This window comes from Penicillium angulare, assembly GCF_028827245.1.
Source record: "Penicillium angulare strain IBT 27051 chromosome Unknown utg000007l_segment0_segment0, whole genome shotgun sequence".
Classification (NCBI taxonomy): domain Eukaryota; kingdom Fungi; phylum Ascomycota; class Eurotiomycetes; order Eurotiales; family Aspergillaceae; genus Penicillium; species Penicillium angulare.
The window spans coordinates 3,349,570-3,361,163 of NW_026623166.1; the positions used below are offsets into that span (position 1 = coordinate 3,349,570).

General features: G+C 50.2%; 2 protein-coding genes across 2 annotated transcripts; both read right to left on the reverse strand.

Moving 5' to 3' along the window:
- Window positions 1-222: 222 nt before the first annotated feature.
- Window positions 223-1,593, reverse strand: N7478_010509 (ankyrin repeat domain-containing protein; the record flags this gene model as incomplete). The annotated part of the gene is made up of 1 exon (XM_056926723.1): window positions 223-1,593. The coding sequence occupies one exon, from the start codon at window positions 1,591-1,593 to the stop codon at window positions 223-225; it is 1,371 nt and encodes a 456-aa protein (XP_056776093.1).
- Window positions 1,594-4,514: 2,921 nt separating this feature from the next.
- Window positions 4,515-4,975, reverse strand: N7478_010510 (uncharacterized protein; the record flags this gene model as incomplete). The annotated part of the gene is given in 3 exon segments (XM_056926724.1): window positions 4,515-4,558; window positions 4,592-4,607; window positions 4,625-4,975. The coding sequence occupies 3 exon segments, from the start codon at window positions 4,973-4,975 to the stop codon at window positions 4,515-4,517; spliced, it is 411 nt and encodes a 136-aa protein (XP_056776094.1).
- Window positions 4,976-11,594: the final 6,619 nt, after the last annotated feature.

The following is an 11,594-nucleotide window of genomic DNA, read 5'->3' on the forward strand; positions in this document are numbered from 1 at the left end:
TATACTCAAGTACTGTGTCCTTGAACCGGGAAAATCAGTGATTGAGCGGACCGCACTTTCCAGTGGACTGTTGGCTAACGTCCGTGCTCGCTGAGCTGAGCTGCCTAGCAATTTCTGAGTCATCTGAACCTAGACGGAGAATATAGCAGTCTCGCAAAATATTATTTTTACTAAATTTTTCTAGTTCTCCCCCACTCAGTCTTGGCAAAGCTAGACCGATGGTCAGCCTAACTTTCGTATTGTCTGCCGCACGAACGCACTGCGTAACAGATTAATCGACCGAACATGTTTATATAGTATCGCTAAGCGGAAAGCGCAGTAACCGTACGCATCTTTCACTTTCAGATCGATCTGCGGGTGTCGTAACAGCCCTTCAACACATGCAGTATACCCGCTTGCAGCAGCAAACATGAGGGCCGTGAAGCCCAAGGGCCCAACCTCATTCAGTGCGATTTCACCTTGCGCGAGAAGAAGAGACACAATACCCAAGTGTTGATTGATCACGGCCACATGCAGGGGTGACGTTCCAGACGGGGCTTTCTCGTTGATCTGAATAGCTTTCTGGGTCAGCAACCTCTGAGCCGTGGCGAGCGAACCCGCCCGACACGCTGCCCATAACGGTGGAACAGCCGGACCAGGCATGGCATTGATACATATCTTCGGCTGTCTCAGAAGCATCTGCAGTAAACGAGGGCTTTGATGCTCCGCTGCTCGCGCAAGAGGGGTAACAGCCCCGCCGTCCGCATCATTCAAACGGAGGCCATCCTGGTCCAAGAGCAGCTGCACTAGCTCCTCATTCTGCTGGTCCACCGCATGCCACAGCGCCGTGCGCCCCCTAGAATCCTGGTGATTGATGTCAAGCTTTGGGTTGAGCAGTAGGGCTTCCACTACCCGTCGGGACGACCTCCCTTTGAGGGTCTTGACCGCGAGAAGTAGTGCCGTATTTCGGTGGGTGCTGCACCAATTGACATCCAAGCGAGGGTCTCGGGCTAGGATCTGCACTGAGATATGGTCTTCTTTTCGAACTGCGGAATGTAGCGCATTCTGCCCAAGGCGATCTTCGATGCTGACATTCACGCGGGGATCGGTCAGAAGATGGCTTAGAATGGCGTGCTCCGAGTATTCCACTGCGTACATCAAAGCGGACATGCCATCGGTGCATCGGCCATTGACATCCAGCGCTGGGTACTGCAACAGGGTTTCAACGATGGCAAAAGTGCCCTTTGCGACAGCGATTGACAACGGCCCTCGACCTTGAAAGTCGCAAATAGACAGCCGTGAGTGATGTTCCAACATGAGATTAACTGCTTGTGGGTAGCTCATCTCAATGGCGAGCAGAAGCGTGCTCATCCCATGGTACTCGGAGTTGGGATTTACCTGATAAAGATCCAACAACTGTCGTGCAATGTCTAGTCGTCTGTTGAGTATGGCTCGATGAAGGGGTGGCATCTCATCGCCCTGGAGATTGTCAAAGAGAGCCGTCGCGCCAATGGTCGCAGTTTTCTGGCAGCAAGCGATCATATTAACGATGTCATTTTTGTCAAGGCTCTTGAAGATCCAGAGCAAGAGTTCATTTGGGAGGTCGCTAAGCATCTTTCATATGTAGTATTAGAGCTGATGTAGGTTGACAGGAGGGGTGGCAAAGCTTTATAACACGCTATAGCGCTTAGGTACCCCGACTTGAACATACTGTGACCGAGCCCAGGGCTTCTCGTATGGCAGAATCATCTTTGCCAGGCTGGGAAAGGTTGATGCTAATCCTGGGAGCCCCTTTGTCTCTGGGAACCCGTGTGCCGCTCCTGGAGACACTGGTCCTGGTCCTGGGAGCCTCCTATAGCCTCCCTAGAAACCGCAACGACGATCCCGGTTCTGAGTTACAGAAAGTCAGGTGCGACAATCCGTCGCCACAAAATAGTTTTCTCTTTAATGCGGAGGTCGTAGATATAAATACTACCCAGGGAGGATCATGTGTGCTATACTCAATGTACATAAGTAACACAGACTGCCTCGCCTCGCCTACGTATTCGTTCGCCATGCATTGAAAATGATCTCGGAAGACCAAGGCCAGTCGATCCTGATGTCCGCTCTCACTCTGGCTAGTACCATGAGGCTGTCCCTGATAGTTCGGTTCCAACGGCCCTGGCATTTCTACCACCTCGACCTTGCTTTATCGGTTGCCTCTAGTATTTCCTTCGTTGTACTTTCAGGTCTTCGCTGGGGCGGGATCCATGCAATCTGGTGTCAAACGCTGTTGTGGATGACATCGGCTTTTCTCACCGGACAAGTGGTATGTCTAGGAGTCACCAGTTTGGCGCAATGGGCTGACTCTAGTTTCTCCGGGTCCATTTTCAACAATGCGAGAACCCATTTACCCCATTTGCCCTACTTAGAACATATGAATTATACGCCGTGATCTCCAGCCTGGCAAAGATAGCAAGCTCCGTCGTTGGAGCCTTTCGCCCGACCGCAGCTCACCCGGTGTGTCTGTTCGTTCTCGCCGTTGACTACTTGATGGTGACGACATGGTATCTGTGGCTTCTTGGTCAGGCAACTCAAGCCCGAACTCGCCTTCGAATCATTTCTTTCTGCGTGTCAGCCTTGTTTGCGATCCTACTGGCAGTTGCAGTGCTAGGCACTCTATGGAAGACTTGGGACATTGCGCTAGAGGTGGGTTCTGTCTTGCACAGAAAGAATACGGTGGCTGACTATTTCAGATCCAAATGATACTGATCCTTACCTGGACCTTGTCAGCCCAGCTCATTGAAGCAAGGTAGACTGCCATGCGTCTTCCGCTCACGGATCAAACAGCATGGAAGAAGTCTTCTTGTAGTAGATACTGTGTGATCAATGATATTTGGTGCAACAAGATGTAAGCCTCTTGGTAAATGCTTCTTGATAGTGATGTCGTAGTGGTTTTTCAAATTTCTCGAGCGTAAATCTGGATTATTACTCGCGCCTTTTCGAACGGTGGTCCCCAGTGGTGTTCAACAGTCTGTCGTAAAGTCGTCCGGTAGATCCTTCCGCATCCCAAGTGAAATGGGATGGCAACGGATTGAACTTGTGGGATACGTTTATTGGTTTGATCAGACCCACCCTTAAAACTATGATGCATGTACTCAATGCCCATATTTGATTCATTTTCCAAGCGCCCTCGAGCCGGGGGGCGGGGTCCCCCCAGAGACCCCCTTTATGGGGGTCGGCGAGGCAATTTCCAATTGCCGGGGGTGCCCCCCAAGGCGACGGGCAAGATTTGCCGGCCATTCTCCATTTGCCCCCATCTTTCATGCTCTCAACTGGAGCAAATATCACGCCTCAATCAATAACGTTGGGCCACTCTTCCCAAGCTTGTGCTTCATCAAGGCACTTGAAACCAAGTCGCATATCAGCTTTTGAGCCTGTCTGTAGCGACCTTCAGTGCAGTGCCCGAGCGATTGAGCTCGATATATCGGAAATCGCTGATTGAGCCTAAGGATGTTAGCATTCTGAAGATCCCCTTGGACGTAGGCTCTATTCCCGGCTTCGTCGCCTTGCCGTGCCCGACTACTCGAAGGTATGTCGGGGCTCCACTCCAACTTCTCAGTACTATATCATCGACTTGTGACGTGAAGACGCCTGTATCGATTCTAGCCGTGTGCAAGCAGATGATCGAGAAAGGGCCTTAGTCTTCCGCCCGCTGAGCCATCGCGGTCAAGGTCGCATCATCCCCAGTATTTGAACATTGATAACCAAGAATATCCCAAAGGGACGAGAGGAAATTGCGTTGCTGATTCCGAAATGGAGCATTTGTTGCTGAGAGCTTGATAGGTGATGTGAAGTATCTGAATTAACTTGGCTGAATGGCTGAGGCCAAAGGCGACTGTTGTCTATTTACCAGCCACCAGTACGGGAAGGGGACTGGTCGACACATCTGAAGCTGAAGCGCGTATACTGTCGAATTCTATACGTTGCGCAAATTGATGATCGCTGGATGATAGATGTAATGGTATGCAGAGGTATGGCGGGACCGCAGTAATGTGGGCGTCTTGCCCGTCGCCTATGGGGGGCACCCCCGGCAATTGGAAATTGCCTCGTCGACCCCCGTAAAGGGGGGTCTCGGGGGACCCCGCCCCCCGGCTCGAGGGCGCTCAAGGAATGAACCAAATATGGGCATGGGCGATGGACATCCTCCTAATGGGCGAGGTCGATTTTTCTGGAAAAGTGATGTAATACCAACTCATCAGCAGTTGTGCACACGTGGCGCAGGCATCCCCGGCCCGTCGTGAAAAGAGCGTGTATTGCGACAGTTAGACGAGGTATCGCATTCCAGAAGGCCGACTTCAGATATCCAGGCGTCAAAAGCGGTGCTCGGTAGGAGAAGAATGACGGGGCAAGGCGTGAACCCGTCATGCATATTACTACCCGCAACCTCGGCTAGTTGTTAGCACTACCGTAAAGCCACGAAGAGGCCTTATTAGTCTTACGAAGTCCAGCGAGCATTTGGGCTGATCAAGATATTCCGCATCTGGACTAGTGTTTTACACCTTCTGCCTTTCACTTGCCCTCGCCGTGTAAGCGCCTTCTATGAAGAATTGAATGTGCTACGGGCACATACCACGAGCACCTTTGAACTGAATTGACAACTTACTGAATTGATTCTTCTCCAAGGAGTAAGCACAAGGTGAGTTGATTCCAGCTCGGAAAGTCGACTTGCATAAGCCGATTTTCGCCAAAGAACAATCTCCAAAGTCACGGCATACTCCGGTCGCACAGCCTCATTTGACGGATTGATAGCATCACGCAATACAGAGTGGATCACAGGGTTATGAGACCCATCGAGTCCGTTCCTAGTAGGTTTATTGTGTTGCTCAACCTTTTTCGAATGGCTGAGTCGCTTGGAGAAAGGATTGGGCCGACAGGACAGGGCTGCTGGCCTGACTTGCTCGCCAGAGCGAGTGCATGTAACCAGACTGAGATGGCTGAGACGACAGCACCACATTTGACTCGTCTCTTTCGGTGACAATGGCCTCGAGGATTCCATGCACCTCCTCTCGACATACGACGCAGTGTTTCGGATCTGGGCTCAGTCAGCATTGGTTATTTGGTATCCGCAGTCAAGACGCAGGGGAATAAATGAGAACTTTTCAATACTAATGACCATCGCAGCGATGTCTTGCCGCTCTGTAGTGGTTCTACATGCTTCACCATGTGGCAACTGTGAGATAGCATCATGTCTGCCCATTGCATTTGCCCAATAGATGATATTCTAGTTCGAAGTCATATATGCCTATATGCCCTTGGTCCCTGATCGTGGGCTGGTATTTGCGTCTTGGTCGCTGGCAATCACTGCTCGTGTTTCGATATTTGATCCTCTGAGACACTCACTGGCAGCTTACCATGGGTGAGTTGAAAAAACAACTTAGGCTTTCCTGGCTGTCTAGAGTAGTGAGGCTATTAGCTCGGCATTTGATGTCAGTCCGAATACAATTCCCACGTCCACCACTCCGTCGATCACCGAGATTTCGAAGGAATCAAACGGGTGGTTTTAAGAGGGAGAATTGATCTTGGATAAAAGAAAGGACCAGAAATCGACCAGGAGCTTCGAGTTGAAGCGGAGGGCACAAGGTGAAATTTTTTCGATCATTGTTGAGGGCCTCGATGTTTGTGGTGCTTCGGTCAGTCTCGCACATCTGCTTTCGTCCTCTTTTTGGATTAGGAAACTCTTGAGTCGTATCGTTGAGGCGAGTGAGTCAGCCGTTCTTGCGCTAGCGAAATACCCGTGGTGAGCCTGCGCCGTGCTTTAGGTGTACCGATGAATAGAGCAATACATGCCGACTTTCGATGGCACTTCCACCATCGAGTTGTATCCCGCCACGACAAATAGGCTGCCTTCCGTCAAAGCAAACCTTGTTCCCAGCACTTGAGGCTGGTCCTCTCGGCTTGAATGATCTTGATCAGAAACCAGACGGCGAAAGGTGGCGTCGTACGGAAGATCTCGTGTGCGATGATGGCAAATAGGCCGATAGATGTTCCATTTTACCTCGGAAAAGGGCAGGCGATTTCCCCAATAATCTATTGTTGTGACATAACATGCACTGAGAGCCATCTGGACACGAGGACATCTTGCAAACACGCCAGAATGAGACTGAATATCTGGCAATAGGTCCCTCTGTAGACCCGCCTGGGAAAATCATGCATCCCTCGTAGCAGAATCACCCGCCATGAGTAGAAAAGCGACTTTCTTGCTTGGCCTCTCCTCCGACCGATATTTGCCGCAGTGAAACCACCACCGAGGTCATTTTGGAGCATAGTAGACAAGTAATAGCTGACTGATACAGGCACTCAGCATGGTCAGACAGCATCCGATAGAAAAGTCTCTAGTGTCAAATCCGTGATTTCAAACTTTGAGGTCGCGTTCAATACCATTCATTGACGCAACTTCAGAATATCCCGCTAGAGCCTACCCGGCAGCGTTCGTGCCAAAAGTTTTATCCCGCAGTAGTGTATTGGTATCTGGTAGAGCCCGATCTTTTCGTTCTAGACGAAAATGCTAAGCGAGTCGGTAGTTCGAATACCACATCGCCAAAGCCCTATCAGGGCGAGCTGCGCTTGGGAGCTACCCCAATTGAAGTCGAGCTAATTGACCTTTAGCTTCAAGAACGCGGCGGAAGCCAAAAATTTGCCATGCTGCGACAATATGCCCCCGTCATGTATGAAAACATCTCATGGAGTCAAATTCTTGGTTGACCTTGCTGCTGATCCCACTGTTGAACGTCGCATCCCTGTCAACGCAGCGCTCTCAAGACTGGTTGCAAGTCTGATTGCATAATTAGCTTGGGTGTGTAAAGCCCAATTCGCCATTCATAGAGCACTATTGAACCATTGGAGCTCCATGCTGGCCTCCTTTTTTTTAATTGCTCAGGGAAGGGGCTAACACGGCAAGAGCAAATTAAATGGGAACGAAGTCGAACACCACTCTAGATACGACATATCGAGATCAATCCAAGTGTTCTCAAGATTGGGGTTGAGCGACAACGCCAGGGATTCCAATAAGCAACTGAGGTTACGCGTGGTAGATATGCATCGCGCGTGGATGTGTCAACTCGCCATACTTGGCCCACTGACCACCGCTGTTGACGCGTCGATATATAAAGTCAGCCTTCCGGAATGCGATATTTCTTCTGATCGTCGCAAGATATAGGCATTGCATCGGCATAAATGCTACTTATTTGGTATCGAATCACTTTTCCGAACTGTGGCCTCGCCCGGATTTGATTCATTGCCCAAGCGCCCTCGAGCCGGGGGGCGGGGTCCCCCCAGAGACCCCCTTCAGGGGGGTCGGCGAGGCAATTTCCAATTGCCGGGGGTGCCTCCCATAGGCGACGGGCAAGATCAACCCACTAACGTCGTCTTGGGACTTTTTCCAATCCTCTTGTCCGGGAAATTCGACAAGAGTCAATTATTCAGATCTCAGGAAGTGAAATTCAGTGTTTAGGCGTGTCGTGGCGACGTCCAATGTTTCCGTCCGAGCCGCGCGGGTTATCGTAGTGAAAGGTCCTACGCTAAGCCTACGGGCTCTATGACTCTAAGGCTCTGTTTGGAATCAACCTCGTTCTATGGTGCCAAATCCCCACTTTGAAAGATTTAAAACGATGTTGTGAGGAGAGATTCATTTGATCAGAACCTGCAGGTTGATTCTTGGAAGGCCCCCATTCCCAAATCATCCGTAGGAATATGAGGCTTTAAGTAGGTAGGACGTGTCCATAGTTGTCCGCTCCCAATGTGCCCGCGGAAACCATTCTAGACTTTCCCTCCGGGGGTTGTGGCGCTTGGTTCGGGCGGGCCTTCGGTATACGGGGCCACCCTACGGGTGTCGGCCCTCTCCGGCCCTGGGCGGGAGTTGAATGTGGAAGCCGGGTCAACCTGTTGTGGTTCCAGGTTGGTGCCGAACAGGAACGGAGCCGCACCATCGGAGTGAATCCCGATGCATCTGTACGAAGAGCCAAGCTGATTTCAAGATGTTCCATTTTAACCTTAGGAAAGGGCAGGTAATTTCCCCAATAATCTCTTGTTGTGACATAACATGCACTAAGAGCCATCTGGCCACAAGGAGATCTCGCAAACACGCCAGAATGGGAGTGGATATTTGGCAATAGGTCCCTCTGTAGACCCAAATAGGGAAATCGTGCATCACACATAGTAGAATCACCCGCTATGAGTAGAAAAGTGAGTTTCTTGCCTGGCCTCTCCTCCGACCGATATTTGCCGCAGTGAAACCACCACCGAGGTCATTTTGGAGCATAGTAAACAAGTAATATCTGACTGATACAGGCACCCATGGCCAGACAGCATCTGTTAGATAATTATCTAGTGTCAAACCCATAACTTCAAGCTTTGAGGTCGCGGCCAATACCGTTCATGGAAGCAACCTCAGAATATCCCCCGAGAGCCCACCCGGCAGTGTTCGTGCCAAAGATTATGATTCGCGATAGTGGATGTGTAGCTGGTAGAGTCCGACCTTTTCGTTCTAAACGAAAAAGCTAAGCGAGTAGTTTCATTCAAATACCACAACACTAAAGCCCATCAGGGCGAATCTGTGATTGGGAGCTACTCCGATTCAAGTCGGACTAGCTGGCCTTTAGCCTCGGGGACGCGGTGAGCGCCCACAAGGCGATGCTGCCCCCGTCATGTATGAAAACCTCTCATGAAGTCAAATTTTTGGTTGACCCTGCTGCTGATCCCACTGTTGAACGTCGCATCCATGTCAACGCAGCGCTCACAAGACTGGTTGCAAGTCTGATTGCATAATTAGCTTGGGTGTGTAAGGCCCAATTTGCCATCCCTAGAGCACTGCTCGGACCATTGGAGCTCCCTGCTGGCCTCCTTTCTATTTCTCTGACACGGTTTTGCGCTCACGAACATTGAGATTGTCAAGAGCGTGAGCTGGTGTAGCCCCAGCAAGAAGAGAATATAAAGAAGAATCATGCGTTGGAAAAGCGCAGATGAGAACGATCCAATCGTCGTGGAAATTCAACGCTCATGCATCGATGCTCACTTGTCAGATGAACTCATCCCAGGGAGACGCGTTTGGGAAATGACGTCACGCGAAGTTAGCTGTGACAAGTAGTCAGCGGCGCGTCGGACCATCCAAGAACAGGGACCCAAGTCTGATTCCGTCAACGTAGGCCGTCTTGAAGATTCACAAGGCACTGGACAGGTTGGCACTGTCTTTATGTTCGAAGTTGCTTCATAATTCGGCCCATTAGAAAGCCCACGCAGCCACATGGACACGATATGGTGATTTGATGCTGGTGCTGGAACGGAGCTGCATCATTGGAATTGGCTCCTCAGATCTCCATATTGAGAGTCGAGTTTCAACCAGCTTATCCTCTCGCAGTATGTGTTATCGGGTATCACCCCTTCAAACCGACGACCAATTATACCGCAGACGCATCATAAGTGGTCATGGCGACAGCGAGATGGCCACCACAGGCCTAAAAGTAGTACTCTTGACTAGCTCTGCCGCTAGATAAATGTGAAGCCCACATTGAACAGGCTTAGCTCACAGCGTGCTGAGAACATGTCTCTTCAGCACCATCACAGATGACCGAGGCGGAAGACGCTGATGCAAAGTGGCCTTGTCTAATGACAATGGAGATCAGCCATCGGAATGCATAATGCGGATCAAACAGCAGGTCTTGTCATAAACTGTTCATTTCGTGTAGGTGTTGACTTGGGTGAGGTGAGACAGGGAGCCACGCTAGCCGTCCACTGTTAACCTCCAGAGCCTGACTGCAGCAGGCCTCGCGTCTAATGCCGCTTAAAACCAAGCTCTTGACAAGAGACGACGGCATTGCCAATGGAATGAGCAGGGACCAGGTAAAAAATCTTTCGATCGACGTGAGAGGTCTACTAGAACGATAGTCAGCTATACGAATGTAAATTCAGGGGAGGGGAGGACGCTATACAAAGCCACGTTGGATAATGTGGGTAATGCGCTTCTTGTAGTAGATTCGTAGTGCGATTGGGACTAGGTATCCAGAGCAGGCGCCGAAGGGTATGTTAAGCTGATACACGCATGGAGTGGGTGTTTGGGAAGCGTGTCGGTAACCAGTCGCTCTATAGGCAATATTAGCACCCAGAGAGGAGGAATAAGGATAGGTCAGCATGGGTGGGGATACTCTTGTCAATGCCGAAAGTAGCTGATATATATTAAAACAGGCGGCAGTGCAACCCTTGCCAGCCAAGAAGTCGTTTAACATGGCTGCATAACTAGACGCAGTCCTCGGAGCTCTGAAATGACCGATAATCCGTAGCTTGAGATATGAAGGTTAGTTTTCGTGGCTGTGGGGTGTATGCCCATTGAATGTACGGAGCTCGATTGTGTCAGCTGAAAGCTTTCCCAATATACATAAAAAATGATGGGTTAGAGCTCACACTGAGTTTGCTTGGCGAAACGGGCCAACCCATTCCGTGCTGAAGCTAACAAGGTTGACGAGGGGCTAGTTCCATCATTCAATAACATGGAGCACGATTAGATCAGCAAGGACTGATTGCAGACAGATGAATGGTTATTCGTCTTGGGAAAGCTGGATCAGATGGAGTGTGGGCGGACGACGTTGAAACCATCGATATAGCCTTGCAGTGGCCCTGGATTTGCGTTTCATTTTAGTGGCACGCGCCATGTATTGCGTACACACCGGCTTACTGCCGGTGTATCGATAGGTTCTGTGAAGGGTCAATGATCTGTTATTAGCGAATTGTTTAAGAAGTGCCATCACTCACCCACGTTCTATACCGTGAAGGTTTGAACCATCTAGGCGCGGATTAATTTGGAAAATGTAGCGCAAAAAGCCGGATGGGAAAGAGCGAGATCAGCCGATATGAATTACGTACCTGATGGCATCACATTCTCATCGCTGATGTGGTTGACGAACTGTTTCTTCTTTATAGCGTCTTTTGGTCTTGCAAGCGAAGTCGCAAGGCTAGAGACGCTTCAATATAGAGTGCGTCTCTTGTATTCGAGGTGAAATCGGCCTTGGTCTTCGTTGCATGATGGGTGCTCTGTCCGAAAACTGGGCCTTTGCTACCGAGTCAAAGATCGAGAGGGTAGAAAGCTTCATGAGCCATCCATCATCCGGGATAGCCCACGCCAGGACTTGGGGAGGGGGGCGTGAAGATGTCTGCCACAGAAGATAAGCCAGCTCTATGTACATAGACTCAAACAAGGATCGAGGGATACGGATCACGCTCAGCGTTCGCCGGTATTCGTGATGTATCAACCCATACACATTTCTGTAGGAGGTCCCTATGATAGAAGTTCTTTTGATCAGCGACTGACCTCATGGAGTTGTTATTGGGCCTACCGTATAAAAAGGCTTTACCGTAATGTATCAGGTGTAGAGAGTCATGGTTGTCATCGAATGTGTTCAGATCTGACTGTACACAGACCGTTCGAGAAGCTCTACTATGAGATCGTTAGATAGGACATAGTACAGCTTCCATGGATCAAGCCAATTTGACACCTCACCTTGGTAGAGGGTTTGCGTGCCACGGTGGATCTATTGGAAGCCTAGCCGAAACCGAGTGATATACGTTGTCAGTGTAAGCTTTAACTA